This window comes from Teleopsis dalmanni, chromosome 1 (assembly GCF_002237135.1).
Source record: "Teleopsis dalmanni isolate 2A chromosome 1, ASM223713v2, whole genome shotgun sequence".
In the NCBI taxonomy this organism is placed as follows: Eukaryota; Metazoa; Arthropoda; class Insecta; order Diptera; family Diopsidae; genus Teleopsis; species Teleopsis dalmanni.
In genome coordinates, this window is record NC_051846.1 from 187,769,675 (window position 1) to 187,786,192 (window position 16,518).

The 16,518-nt window shown below is 29.3% G+C and overlaps 1 protein-coding gene across 1 annotated transcript; it reads right to left on the bottom strand.

Moving 5' to 3' along the window:
- Positions 1-1,977: 1,977 nt before the first annotated feature.
- Positions 1,978-3,990, bottom strand: LOC119670808 (39S ribosomal protein L38, mitochondrial). The gene is made up of 7 exons (XM_038081224.1): positions 3,686-3,990; positions 3,464-3,619; positions 3,259-3,404; positions 3,085-3,204; positions 2,789-2,880; positions 2,385-2,683; positions 1,978-2,321 (listed from the first exon to the last, which is right to left on the bottom strand). The coding sequence occupies exons 1-7, from the start codon at positions 3,831-3,833 to the stop codon at positions 2,035-2,037; spliced, it is 1,248 nt and encodes a 415-aa protein (XP_037937152.1). The 5' UTR covers positions 3,834-3,990; the 3' UTR covers positions 1,978-2,034.
- Between the last annotated feature and the right edge of the window lie 12,528 nt (positions 3,991-16,518).

Consider the following 16,518-nt stretch of genomic DNA (forward strand, 5'->3'; position numbering starts at 1 on the left):
ATTCACAATATTGAGTAACAAGCTGGTTAACTGAGTAACAATACAAAGGTGTGACAATAAAACACATTATAGTTGTTGTGATAATCCGTGAAGATCTATATGGCAGAAGGAATTACAAAAACGAATATATGGGTTAGAATATGGTTGAGTAAAAAAAATGCTAAAGAAGAGAGAATTGTTTGTGAAAAATGGATTTAGGATGAGTGGAATTTTAATTGAAGCTTAACTGGATCAACACTTTGACACGTAGCCACTTTAAAGTGACGGAGCCTAAGCTAAAACATATGAGTGGTCACCGAGTAACTGCGATTACATGTATATTGTTGTTGGTAGTTTACAGTGTAACCATGTTACCCGCTCATTGAGTTCGTATCATTATTTTAAGTAAATATGTTTCATTATTTGCTGCTCTACACTGTTATTATATTACACGGTTAACCAGCTCGTTAGTCGAGATTGTCAATACCACTATTAATGTTTTACGTTACTTATTTTTTTACAATTCGGTCAAGTACTTAAACTTAAATTATATAAATATAAAATCAATTGTTAAATAAAACAAATCAATGCATAATAGGTTATATTTCTTGAAACGGTTTTAAATTTATGATTTCGCAATGTGTCAATAACAATTCAGCAATATCATTTTTATATTTCATTTATAAAAATTTTTTAATTTAATCATTTTAAATTAATTTAATTGAAGTAAAACTTAAAGCAGTGAGCGTAAAAAAAATTCAGAGAACTTCAAGACAAAATTTAAGTTGCAATATTTTCATTAACCAGTGCCAAATATTTATTACCAATTTATATACTTAATATAAGTGTAAAAGAAAAAAATTTCTAATATTGATAGCATATGAAAATGCATCACATCTGTAAAAGAAATTGTAAACTATAAAACAAAAAAATTATTAAATTATGTGAATTTAATTTTAAATATTGTTTTTAATTTTAATTACTATCTAACTAGCTGTAGATGTGATCGCATAAGTTAGATATATATATACGTTAGATGAGGTTATTCTGGCAATTGACTTTAGTTCTATTGAACAATAACGAAGCAGATGTAAAGCAATTTCAACGTCTACTATATATGTGAAGCACAATTGCGACAAGAATGATTAAAATTGAGATTCAAACTTCTAGCATGGTTTCCTAATAGGCTGCGATCCGTCAGCAAACTTACCGCAAGACTAATATCTCCGCAGGACATTTAATGAGAATAGTGAATTTCTTCTTAACAGAACGTGGTTAACTTAGATACGAACGCCCGTAACCAAATGCCGTTTAACACCTCCCAAAGGGATTTCACGATCACATCCCATCGGGTTACAACAACAACAATAGCTTGCATACAGATGTCTACATATCGTTAAGTCTTCCCATCTTTAAATAAAAATTTTAGCACAGAAAGAATTTAAAAGAAGTTTGCATGATGTCAACGAAATGTCTAGATTTTTTAGGTATTCTAAGTGATTACATAATAGATATGTCAGAGATGTTAAGATTTCAAACTGAAATGGCAGTTACTACCACAGCTTTCTTTTCTTAGATTGAGAAGGGGATGGATGTTTGAAAAGAAATGTGAAACAAAGCATTGAAAGTTTAAGGTTAGGTCAGGTCGAAGTAAGAGTCTTGTGCAACAAAGCTCACTAAGGCACATATAAGGCCCATTGGATACCACGGAATAGAAAGATTAGGAAGTGTACGAATTAATCGCTAATTTATCTGGACTGCTGTAATCTCTTAATACATATTCTAGGTTGGTTATTATGATCAGAGAGCAAGACATTAATGGAGGAAGTAATATCAATTAAAGACGAGTTACGATGAAAAAATAGATAGGTATGTTGAATATACCCAGGGTTTTTGTAAAGAAATATATTCACCTCTAAAGTGCGGAACTTTAAATTTAAATTTTAACATTTAACATAAAATTTTATATGTTATCAAAAATAATTAACTCACATAAACTTTTTTCCATATTTATATATTTTGGTAGAAAGAATTTAGTTGCAACAACATATACATTCAGAAATCATTAATACGTCCCATGCCTAAACGTTGTTTCTTAATTTCTGTCACCAACCATGACGGTTTTCCCTTTATTGAATGTGCATTGGGGAAACGCAACTTTGGTTCGGGACCATTAAATGGATGTGTTTTTGCTAACTTCCGTTCTAAATATTGTTTATTGACTTCTCTAATATCACGATGTCGATCCAAATATAAATTAAATGCTTGCTTCAGAGGAAACCATTTTTGATCAGCTAGATAAGGATCAGGAAAATCATATTCATATACTGGTTCTTTAATATCTGTAATATAGAAATATATATTAAAAATTACTGCAGCTATAACAATTATTAAGTTTATCTTACTTAGAACATTATGATAGAAATTTGTTAAAGATTCATCCCAATCGGTTTGGAAAAATGATAAACCAATAGGTGTTATGTCATCTTGATATTTACGATAGAAGTCAAATGTTTTAAATGTACGTTTGTCTAAATTTGAATAATCTGCTTTGTCTAATTTATAGCTACTAAAATTCAATTTTGAGTTTTGTTTATAGAGCACATAGACAAATCGTTGATAACCCAATCCTTTAGGTGGAAACGGTGCCAGATAGTCTACAAGAACTTCACCTTTTTTCACATCACCATTTGGTATATTGGCACTGCAAAAAATAGGAACACATTAATAGTATCTGAAGTACAGAATGTTGGGTTAATTAAATTTAAAGAAAAATTTTCTTTTTCTTATATTAATTTTAAAAACTTACACAAACCAATGTAAGCATTCAGATTCATTTGCCTTCAAATTTCCATCAAGATTAGTTGCCAATAACGTCCAGTAAGTATCTCCTTGTGGTTTCTAAATAATAAGTTATTCTTATAAAAATATTTTTTTTATGAGATGCAGATACGTAATACATTTTTAGATAAAAGATCTGATCTATTAAAAAATTTTCTAACAAATTAAAACTCAAAAAAATTAAAATATATATATTATTGTAGGGAATATCTTATTGCAGATAGAAAAATATAAATATATTTTATTTATATTTTCATTACAAACCTTTCCAGTAAGTGGATCTATATTCGCATCAAATTCTACGATTGGTACCTGAGCAGCTTCTGCTGGCTTGATAATATTTCCATTATAAACTTGACTAAAATTGCCATTACTATTGTCATACTGTAATTAAACAAACATTAATTATCGTAATAATCATTATCATAATAAACATACCTGTATTTTTAAAGGAATTCTTGGTATAAAATAAGCATAACCATATAAATGTTCAAAGATACCGTAATGATCGGCAATAACACGCAAATCAAATTGTCCATTTGCTCTATTATAATCTTCTTCTACTTGTTTCAAATCAATTAGTACTAAAAGTATTTAAATTTATATATTTAATAGTAAAATTTAAAACCAACTTTTTACTTACGTTGTCGACTACGTGCTTGTTTCTCTAAATCACTATTTTTACGGTGTGCTTTCATCACAGCCAAACGCTCCTTCAACTGTGCAGATCGAGCTGCTTTTAATTGCGGAAAACCAATATTAATACGTGCAATTATTTCAGGATCTTTCACATTTTCTTCTAAAGTAATAATTTTTTTTTTGTAGTGATTATAAAACATTATGTGTGCACGTTGTACTTCCTTACCTTGCAGTCTTTGTTCCAGAGTTTTTGCTACGCCTGGAGGTTTACCACGTATAGTATGTCCATTTCGTGTTGTTGTTATTAGTAATATATTTGCGCTACGCACACATTTTTCTATTCCATTTTTTATTAATAAATTTGTACAATACATTTTTTCTTGTTTTGGTTATGAAAACAAAACAGCCGCAAGTATTTTTTTCCACGCCAAACAGCTGTTTGTTGTGGTTATTCACAATAGACGATAGGGTACGTTCAATGTTAAATTCACAATGAAAAGGGAGTAAAAAGACGTTAGATATAATTTATTTCAAAAATATTTCCTTAAAAAACAGATAAAGTGCATTAATTTATAATGTAGAACGAAGTAATATAAATAGTAAATATTTATATAAATAGAAAAATAAATAATATAATAATTTTATATGTTATAAATTTAATTAAAATTGTAAATATATGATTTGGTTTAATATTCTGAATCTTTAGTTGGATTCTAAAACCCTTTTATTTAACATTCATCTTTGGTGCAGAATATGTATAACAAATCGACCTGCACGTGATTCGTTACACATATATTACAGAGTCAAAGCAGTGAACCGTAGCAATTTTACGTAATAGCTCAATCCACTGGTCTAGCATATTTTTAATATTTTAATCCTATATTTTATAAATTTAATTAAAATTGTAAATATACGTATATATACGAATGTATATATATGTGTAAGTATAATTTGTTTCAATATTCTGAATTTTTAGTTGGACTCAAAAACTGTTTTATTTAACGTTCATTCTTATTTAAGAATATGTAAATGGCCAATGGACCCGTTCGTGGGTCTGTTCACAAGCATTACAGAGTTATTTAGTTATTTTATACTCTGAACGTTTGGTTTAGTTTTAAAACCTGATTTATATAATGTTCGCCTTCAATTCAGAAAATGCATTTCACAGAGTTCAGTTCAAAATTAGTGAAATGATTAAGTGCAAAGGCTTGATACTCTGCACCAATGGTTTAGTTCAAAAATCGTTTATTTAACTTTTATTTTCGATTTAGAATTTGCAACGTCAATGACTCGATTAAATTACACTAAAGTCTAAAGTGATGGAAAAATAATTGAATTATATTGAAATAATAAGAATTTTCAGTGTTTTCATCAAAAACCTTATAATATACATGTAATTTAAATAACAAACGAAATTATTTAAAATCATAAAGTGTGTTAGATTTAATCTATAAAATGAAATTAAAAGAAACAAAACAAAATAATCCTTTTGTTTAATAAATTAAAATAACCAGTATTAACCAGTATTCCAATTTTTGTCAATGAAAACATACCATAAGATAAATGGTAAAAACATATAATCTGATAACTGAATCTTTGTATTTCATAATGTCAAGTAACTTGTCACTTAAATCATTAAAATTTAATATACTTATTTGACGCAATTTGTATATAATTAATACTACATAATTATTGCATAAATCAACACATAATTAATCAAAAATAAAACCACACCTACATTAATGTTAATTAACATTTACAGAATGATTTATTCAAAATTAAAAATCTAATTTTTTTTATTTAAAAAAAATCTATATCTTTCTGTTTTTTTATATAATCTTATATTCCATATATATATTTGATGAATTTTATAACAATTTAATTTATAAGTAGTTTGCAAAAATACCAAAATAAGCTTTATCAAGAACTAATCTTACCTTACACTTAACAACACTGTTGTTGTTGCTTTTTTTTCGTTGTTTTCAAATTGAATTACCAAATGAGTTCCATAATCAAGGTTGAACCATAAAAGGTCTTAATTAGCTTTTACGCTATTAACTAACAAAATGTATAAAAGTAAAATTTTAATAACTTTTTTGGTAAAATCAAAAAAAAATTTCCAAATTTGTTATCACAAAATCATGCGAAACGATATTTTTTTGGTAATTATCACATGTTTCTATTTTTGATTTGTAATATTTAGTTTTTTGTTTACTTATCGGAAACTCATACATTTTTAAATTTCACAGATCAATAAAGTGTGATAACGAAAGGTACTTACAATTCGAAATGTATACTCCACACCTCTCTAAACACTATAAAAAACATAATCATAAAAGTTTGCCACGTCAGTAAAAAACGTAAATGTAGTTTTTTTTTCAAAAAGGATCGATTTCCCTTATATTAGACTTGTGCACCCTAAAATCAACTTTTCGGAATGCAAAAGGAAAGGATTTTAGCCATTGGCACCTAAAGTCCGAAGTGCCAAAATCCCATCTCAGTGAGCAAGAGTAAGAAAATATTGTAAAAATCAGAACACTTTTATTATTATTAGAAGGAATAATGGTACTGTTCGATCAAACGCTATCAATCATTCTATGACTGAAAAAGTACTCCTAACCCAACCCGAGTAAATAATGATGAACCTAATATCTTTTGGGGCTAAATCACAGACTTCAATCGAGTCAATGAAAGCCGTGTGGAAGTACAGGACACATTTTTAGGCAATCAATCAGGATAAATAAATTAGATGGGTGATTATTTTATTGTACATTTCACCGAATGTTTAAAATATGGTAGTTAAAGAAGTATTTTAAATTAAGAAACCAGTGATTAATATATTTTAAAATTTATTTAGACTAAGGAATCTGTGACATATTTGTTCTTTTAAGTGACTCTACATATATAAGAATCTTAAGTAATTATAATTTATCTAGCACAATGAAGAATTTCTAATAAAGGTAGTTAGGGATCCCTTACCAAGGTAATGGTTGAATGTGAAGTGGACTATATTACAAATAAAATTGCTTACATTATTTTAATGTCAGCAGTATCAATTTCAGTGTTTTAGAAAATCGAGTTAATGATATTTTGTATCGCATCGTTATTTTTATCTGCTCAATATATAATTAAGTAGACCTTATGAACGTAATTTAAAATAACTATTATGATGCATATATCAATTTCCTATGTTACAAAATATTTCCCATATAAAATAATTGAATATATTAATTAATATCGATATTAACCTTGAAAATATTTGATATATAAACCAGTTATGAACTTTTAATTCCGTTATAGATAAAATAATAAATTATATAGATCTACAAAAATGTGTGTGATTATCTTTTTAAAAATAAGTTTCAAAAATTCTAGTTTTCCTGTCATATTGATAAATAGAATAAATGAAATTTTTTATAAAAAAATTGTTTTACGTATAACTTAATATATTTTACCTTTTTTTCTTTAATTTTTAGTTTTTAAGGGTTTTTGAAAAGTACTTTAAATTTCATATGTAAACGTTTAATAGAGTTGGTCTGAGCCCCAAAACCCTCCATTGTATATGCCACTGGGAACACATTATCATTGAAAAAAATACAAACTTTTTGAGTTTGAAATTTTATAACCTAAATAAACTTTATTATAGATTAGATATGTTTTATCTAGTGAATGTATGCATTGGATCAGCGGGCGCCGTTAACTGTTTAGTACCCTGGTGGATTGCATAACAGTAAAATATTGTATATTTAATTGAATGTCACGTTGATAATAATTTTTAAATTTATAAGTACTTAGTCATATTTAAAACAATTATTTTCACAGATTCTAAAACAGTTGTATAAAATATTTTTATAATTATTAACATGTTCAAGAAACAACTCAAGAACCAAGTCTATTTACAATGAATAAACTACATTGTCTTCTATAATATGTAATATATTTTCATTACGTGATAAAGCTCTTAAATCATTAAAGAATTTACTTGAAATTTCTCTGCTTATTGTCGTTACACATAAAGTTTTCGATGGACCTAAACAACTTCCTTTCTATGGATACAATTCAAAGGCCAAGTACACGATTTCGTTAACATATCCATAACCACTGCTAAATACCTTATAGCGAAATCTATCTTTTCGAAAGTTCATAGAATTTCATTTACATTAAGCCATGCCTAAAAGAAAATATCATGCCAAGAAAATTAATTAATATAATAGTATAGTTAGATGTAGCGGTGAAGTGGAATACGAAAAAGTCCTTCTCAATTCGGATGATTTTTAATTCCCCAATCCACACAATTTCGATAAGATGGTTAAATGTTTTACAATCCGTATTGAGCAGTATTTGACTGGTTTCTATATTGACGACATTGTGAAGTATCTTGAATAATATAGCGCCTGTATTCATAAGCTTCTATCCAAAGAAGGTTGAAAACTGACCAACAAATATTTTTCCTTAAGTACCGGCAAACACGATATACCGCCAGGCATGGACTTGTTGTCAGAAGAGTGAAGGAGGTTTCAGCGTCTTGAGCAAATTTCTGGCTACTGCTCTATCTAGAGTTTCTAGAATTTCAGTAGGTTCAGCCGGGTTTTTCTAACCTATTGCAGTAGCTTTAAATATAATTAAAGATATATTATCTTATATCTTAGTTATTACTTTCTATAAGTTAATTTAAAAATAGAAGTCAGTTAATGTTAGTTCGTTAAAGAAAAGTCACGCATATTGCCTTGGAAATTATGAATATATTCGTATGGCATATGTAGGTTATTAACCATTTAAATTTAAACTCTTCATGTGTCAGCAGATCTTATTGTTAATAACTAACATAATTTATCTTCACAAAAGTATGAATTTTAAATTTCATATTTTGACCGGTTTTTTTATATTTTTTGAGAATATATACCCGTTAGTCAAATATTCTATTTCTACTCAATTGCTGAGACAATCGTTCTTTAACATAACAAAAATACCTCAAAAGAATATTTATAACCTTTGAAGAACACTTAAATATTCAGACATCAAGCAAAACAATTGTAAGTGAGAAAAAGTCGCGACCTAGGGTGGATTGTTACTACAGCCCATTTAAAAAGAAAAATTTCGCAAATACCCCTTTTTCGAAAACATATTTTAAAGAGACGAAGTGAGAGATAAAAATCAATAGCTGAGCGTATGTTGCTACATATGACATACCCACCAACTCAGTCAAAATTATGTGGAGAACAAAAGTCAAAGCGCAGAACCAGAGAGTCTAATAATTTTATAGGGATTTCTAGATTCCAAAGTTGCCAAATTTCTATACAATATATAAAATAAAATAGGGTTGATAAAGAATTTAAAATAAAATGTTAGGGGGGTGACTTTAATGCTTTCAAGGAGCGGCTCGTGGCGAATAAATATATATGTTTGCATTCATATATATTGTTTGGATGTATGTAATTCTATTTGTAAATTTTATGCTGCACCGGCATTAAATATTTTCAATTTGATTGTAAATTGTTTATATGTGTTTGTTTGTGTAATATTTGTGTATTTATTTTATTTAATTTGGAGAATGATTAATTTCACTTTTAATGCTGCGCTTTTTTTTGAGGCCTTCCCGGCTTGTTTATTTCTTGTGGTTTTGTTTACGGCACGACATACAATGTAGTATTTTTATTTTATTTTATAAATATACAAACTTTGGTAGCTCAAACCGCACCCAGACTTTCGTCATGTGCTGCTTAAAATGCAATGTGCATTGCACATACAGAACTCCATATGAGCGCATGCTGCGGAAGTACACTTCTAGAACTCTGGAACACACCCTTGCAAATACATATTCATAGCTCTATACGTATATGTGTGTAATTTTGTATTATTATCTTAAACTAACAAAACTATCACTTTATAAAAAAAAGTAAGTCCTGGCAAAGCCCGGAAAACGCAGCGGGAACAACACATAAATGCGTTACATATAAAAGCAAAATTATATTTTGAACTTGAACTTCCTCTCCCTGATTTTGGAGAACTGAGTAAATTGTTTAATCAAATAGAGTTCATCCTTACACACATCGCTACAGCTGTAACTTTGAAAGTAGTTGTCGCAGTCTACGCCGGTTATGGGAACCATTTATATACAAACTCACTAGCGCGCAACAACTCGTGCCATGTGCCAGGCGTACTGCTCCAATCGATTCCCTACATCTACAAACCGGCCGGCCGGCATACCGAAAAACTTATTTCCTTTTATGGTTATTCCAAATGAATTGGCAACACTTACACATCGGCTGCAGTTATTCCAATACACAGATTGTTTTTCGTATGGCATGTAGATGTGGTGCGTCCATTGGGTGTTCGGTTTTGTTAAGCTCTTCAATTCAGTTGTTGTATGTGTCTACTTTGTATGATTAAAATGCTTCCTGCATATTAAATAGTTGAATTCTGTATTTTAATTGCCATATTCTGATGTGACCGGCATAAGTTATTATTTCTTAACTATTTCCGTTAATATTTGAAATTTTATTTGGTTTGTTTTAATATTAGAAGGCAGAAGAATTTTATGAATGTCATATTAAGTTCGTTGTAATCAAATATGAGTCTTTATGGAAAGAAATTGTGCCTAGATCTCAATTGTAATAAAGTAAAAAAACATAAAAAGCATAGGCTAACATTCCAACTATTATGGAACTCAGACGAAAAAATTTCTACTTTCTATGATAGACTACATTAACTTATTTCAATGTCTAAATAAGTCGAAACTTTATAAAGTCGAATAAGTAAATATTTTTTTTTGCTTAATATCTCTGTTATTACCGGATTTTCATAGACTTACAAGTGCTTTGAACTCATCAATTATGATAATATCGGCAATATCAGATAACACAAATTACTCTTTGGTTCCTTCAAATCCAATGACGAGATAGATGTTGAAAGGACGCCAATTATTTTGAATCAAACTATTGAATTTATCAAATTTGGTTTTAACGTCAATATCACCGTAGTGACTATTTTTTTTTAATGGAAACAAATAGAGAGATTTCGAGAAGTAGTGAACTACAACAACAAAATTGTTTTTTATATTTGTATATTGCCAAATACCCATCATAAGTGGTCTTGGAATTATATTTATTATTTTTCATTTAAAATTTATTTCTATTTAATATATTAAATTATAGAAAACATAAAATATAAAAGATAGATTTATTTTTATTAAAATAAACTTTACCATAAATTCCCACTCCACTCCATTTAACTCCAACCGAAATGTATTTGACATCATACCTTATTATCATTATCTGCAGTGTTTTCCTTATCCTCTCGATTTATGATATTTGCAACGCCCCAAAATGAATCATCAAAAACTCCTGGCTTTTATTTTCATTCCCTTCCCTCTTGAAACATAAGCTCATAAATTTGTCTGTACAAATTTGAAAATGTACTTCATTGCAAAAAAGACCAAAACTTCACTTAAAAACTCTAAGGAAAAGTAAACAGAAAAGTCGCAATCATGAGTCATTGGGTGTGTTTCTTTTGGAATTTAAAGATATTTTAAAAAATTTCAACTTCTTAGTGTCGAAATAATAAAATATTAAACTTCAAGGTATACAGAACATTTATAATCCATTATACATAGATGTATAAAAGTTAACAATTTGTAACATTTTAAATCGTATATTTTCTAATTAATTGGGGAATAGAGTAAGGAGGGCAGCATCTATGATTCAAGATATTCCAATTCACTATAAGAAGGATATTAATTACGCATTAGGTGAGAGAAAAAAGAGAGATATTAGTCATTTTGGGGAATAGAGTAAGGAGGGCAGCATCTATGATTCAAGATATTCCAATTCACTCTAAGAAGGATATTAATTACGCATTAGATGAGAGAAAAAAGAGAGAGAGAGATATAAAGAAACCGAGAGTAACCCGTATCCATGCTGTAGAAATGTAGTTTCTTAGAAGTTTCTTATTGAGTATCGATATTATATACATTAATTAGCATTTTACAAAATATGAAAAACACAGTAGGTATACTTAGCCCTGCTGGTCCAATCTAGCTTATTTTTTTGTCCTGACCACACTTTTTATTTTATTTTGACCACTTATTTTCTCTATCTCTCTTCGTATTTCTCACTTTCTCACTCTCTCTATCTCTCTTTTTCTTTGTTCTAATCCGTACTTTAATTTCTTGGATAGTGCAGACACTATTTAGTTTTATATATTTAGGGGACCTTATAAACGTCAGAACAGAACTTAACTACCACTATGAACAAGCTACGGGTTATTAAAAGAAATATTTTTGAAAGTTCTATATTTAGAATATCCATCACGGTTATTACTTCTTCAGAGGTTTCCACAGTGCAGTGATTCAATCATACCAGGACTGGACATTTACTTCGAAAGTCTTTGTTTGCTTGTTTTTCTTCGTTTTTCCTTGCAGCTCATACAGTTCTGATTGAAGGGGACACTAAATTTTTAAACATGGGTACAGAATTTTCTACACCAAAGTGTCGGATCACAATTTGAAGTTGCATAATATATAAATCCAATATGTCTGATATAGATATCAGTTATGTATGTCGTTTATGTTTCCTCACATTACGAGATAATTTATAATCGCTTTGACTGAATTTAAAATAATTTCAACGATTGAAATACGTACTTATGCATCGACTTGCATTTATTTTCAAACTTTCCCATTTTTTCAACATTTTCAAGGAGATAAACGAAATTTAAATGCACATAATTTCAGTGACCTTATCAGACATTGCACCAACAGAATGTCAAGTTGAGTTGATAAATTTGCTGACGCCAGACGCCAATTCAAGAACAACTCGATGTTTTCTTCTTCTCAAGATGATATGTGTAATTTCTGTAAAGAGTTTAATAGCTACTTTAATATACTCGTGTAAGAATATAAAATTATAAAATTGTAAAATTTTAAAAAAAAATATGAAAATTATATTCAAACTCTAAAGCGTTGAAAGCAATCCACATTTGCTTTAGAGATTACGAGACGACCCCAAATTATTTCATAGCAATTTTGTATATATAATTTTACATTTGGTGTGAAATTCAAAAGATACGAAATCTTACAAATGAAAATAAGTGGAAAGAAAATATGCAATGGGAAGGATGTGACTGAGGCAGTGAATGAGGCTATGTTATCGCACCAAAATTCCAAACAGAAGTACAATATTGGGATGTTGAAGAAATGAAGTTTTATCGCTCTTTTCGTAAGCACTAGTGAATATATATGTACAGATGATTATGCTAAATACTTTAATATTTTTAAAATTTCTTAATAAAAATATTTTTCTTCTTTATTTATAAAATTTAATCATATTTTTTCCCAGAAATACTGGCGATTAATTTATTTCTAAATTTGGGTTAAAAATTTTTTTTTTTGAATTAAAATACATAGATTTATATTAATATACATATATGCGATATATAGTTTTAAAACTGCATTATTACATATCAAAATTGCATATTAATCACATATGATGATTCATTGCTTATATTGGCTACATACCTAGACTCAAACACGCTTTCGTACTTCTGTCAAACTGACCCGTACTTTTTATATCAACTGTCAGCGTTGACAGCTGATTAGGGCGAGTCGAAAAAATAACTATCCTAAAATATATCAACTCATTAAATGCAGTTTTTTGTCTAATTTTATGCATAAATAAGGCATATACGGAAATGTAGAGCGTTATAAATTTCCTCCACATAACGTGCTGAAAACACCCTTCGTACACCCCCGTACAATTAGAGAAATTGTTACGAAGAAATGTTAACCCAGGGCGAAATTTCACTTTTTTTTATTTTATTTTATTTAATTTTTTTTATTTTTTTGCTTGTTTGAACATGTTCTCTAAAGGATATGAAGCATGCGGTCAGCTGAAAGTACTTTCTTGGGAAACTACATTAATCCAGATGATTCACACGTACAATTTCATTGCCACAGTTGTACCATTAGGGTGGTAAATATTACCCTAAAATATACAAATCCTACCCCAAATTTTTGTGCTCTTTTGTCATTCAACCAAAAGGAAGAAAAAAAAACTATAGAAAAATCAAGTTCATTCTCCTCCTTTGTATAGTTATTCCAATTATTATAATAGGGTTGCAAGCGATTGGTTTGTATACTTAATCGAAACTATTTAAATAAAATAAATTGATAAAGTAAAACACCCTTACTATGGTATATACAAGTATATGGATGATAAATATCATGATTCAACCGGAACTTTGCTATTCCCTTCAAACATTTTATGTACAATTATCAATTTAGTAATATAAATTTAAAACCGAAGATGCTGTTTTTAATTAATTTTAAAGAAAATTAAGAGTCCAATTTATTCTATTGTATCCTAATTTAAAAAAATAAATCAAATTGTAGAATTTGTGGAGATTTTTGTTTGAATCTGATTTGGCCAAACACGATTAGTACATATTGATAATATGTTTAATAATATATAATCATACTATTACGTATACAATTATAGAACTCAGAATTTTCACTATAAATATATAATAGAAAGACCGAGAGGACATTATATTAAAACTAACATTTAAAATTCCACAAATACTAAATTTTATTAAACAAACCCGAAATTAAAGACAAATTTGTGCAGACCCTACTGTAGGTATCAGTATCAGTGTTGTTTAGTTTGGGTACCTGCCTTGATGGTGCTCTACAAATACATATATCAAAATGATATGTTTTGATATTTCAAGGAATTTTCACCGGTACCAATGAAGTTATGTGTTCAGGACATAATTTCCACCTCGGTATGACATGAAGCCTATCAAAATTTCTGCTGATATTTGGGTCTCAGCACCCGGTAATGAATATGCACTTCATGCGTATTGAATTATAAATAAATACCCATCAGTCTACCCGCATAAGTTTGAGTATTAACCACAGGCACTACGAGTCCAACCTCAAATGTTCAGCTCAACTGATCCCCGTAGTACCAGATTTACACCTCTGGTCGAGTGTCGCAAGTGGGGCGGTCACTTACTATCATGTACACTCCTGAACAGCGTCGGCATAGCGCCAGGATATTAGTTGTCTCTTACTACAGGCATGACTACCTCGGGAATGTTATAACCTCTTACCACCAGGGCGAGCTATTATAGGTATTTGCATAATACCTTTACTATGACCAAGAAAATAAAACCACCACATCTGAATAACTATAAACTAAGTTTTATTACGATATTGACATCATTCAACGAATTAACATTCAGCAGCTTCGCTGGCTTCATATCGTTAGAACGGATGACGGTGCTCCAGTGAAAAAGATGTTTGCAGTAACAGATCAAGAAAAAAGATGTAAAGAAAGATCATGCCTACGATGGACGGATAAAATTGAGGGAACACTAACCATGGTTTATGTATGAGACTGGAGAAGGCGTGCTAAAACCCGATAAAGGAATACCTATTATGGGCAAATATATAATTAAGTATTTACTTCTATAAGAACAAATGCTTCATAATTTCCTTGGAAATTAAACGTCCGACAGCAACATATTGCATTGTTCATTATTAAGATCCCATAGAAAAAATGTGGGGGCATAGAAGTAGTCAATCATTTTGGTCCATACGTTATTTATTTTTTATTAGTCTTGAAGCAATCCATAACAACAGAAAGTGATAGCATACTATTGTATAAACGATATAGTGAAATAACCTTGCATGTTAAACTAAAAAATTTCATTTTTTCGATAGATATTTTTGGCAAAACTTTAGGTCAGAAAGTGAAATTATGAATTTTCTTAAATAAATTGAAAACTCGAAGGTGCTTTTCAAAAATTTTCTTTCAATTAATTTACTTTCATTAAATAATTTCTTAATTCAGTTTTAACATTAGTAGCAAAAAAATAGATTAAACTGCAGTGGCGTGTTAATTAATTAAATATTTTATTTTAAAAATGATAAATTTAGAAAAATTGCAATTTTTCCCAATTTTTAAAATTTAATGGACCACTTAAATTCGTAATGAATTTTTAATTAATCCGTCTCAAGTAAAATTGCATACTTAAATTTCATTTCTTGAAATTTTATTTCTTTTCATTGAATATTTTCTTTACGTTGAATGCATTTTCAAACTGCAAAAAAAAAATCGTCTGTTTATTTTTTATTTTTATAAATTATTTTTACTGCATTTTTAATTTGTTGCACTTAAAAAATTATTTTCGTTAAATATGTGAAAAAAGTGCTTTACGGTCTGTTTGCCGCCTACTTGAAAGCGTACGAACTATTTCCCTGCGTAACAAATTGTTGTAGTATACCATGAAACCTCTTGGAAAAAATCTATCTTCGGGTGATGGTACTTTGCAGTTAGTGAAACTTTGCATATATTGCGAAATAGAAATTACATATTTTATATAATAAATTTGATAAAATTTATTTAAATCTGAAAAAAAAATTACACTTAACACTTGATAACTTCTTCTCTTAGAAAGTTGAGATGACGTGAATAAATGTGGGTTTGATGCTAAATTCCGTTTTGCAAAATATCGGTGTTAATAGTGAGGAAATTTTTAATTTTTATTTAAGTTACTTCTAGAGCTAACCATACAACTGTTTCGGATAATGCATAGTACAAATACAGTATCTCATAATATAGTATACAGTATCCGTCCACTCGGCTACAGCTCAAATTTGGCAGGATTCAATTCCAGACAAATTTACAGGAAAAAGAAAGTACTTAGTATTTTTTCTGTGAATACCACACCCACTACTTTCCTCCAATTTCTGCAACTTGCCAATAACAGAGTTAAAGAACTTAGGTCATGTCCGACTTCCAGGTTAACATGGTCCACTTATAATAAAAATAAATCCTCGGAACTCATCAAAAGAGATCGCGTGAACACTGCAAGGCTTACTGCAGTTCTGCCTAAATTCCTAAATTCGGCAGGATGGATTTAATCTCTACTCTTCTATACTAGGGTTCTTGTGAGGAATGTGGTAGCAAAACGGCGAAAAATCGCTAATTAAGGTACATGGAAGTTATCTAATGGCCTGCCACTGCAACCAACCAGCCAACCCCACTCTAGCATCCA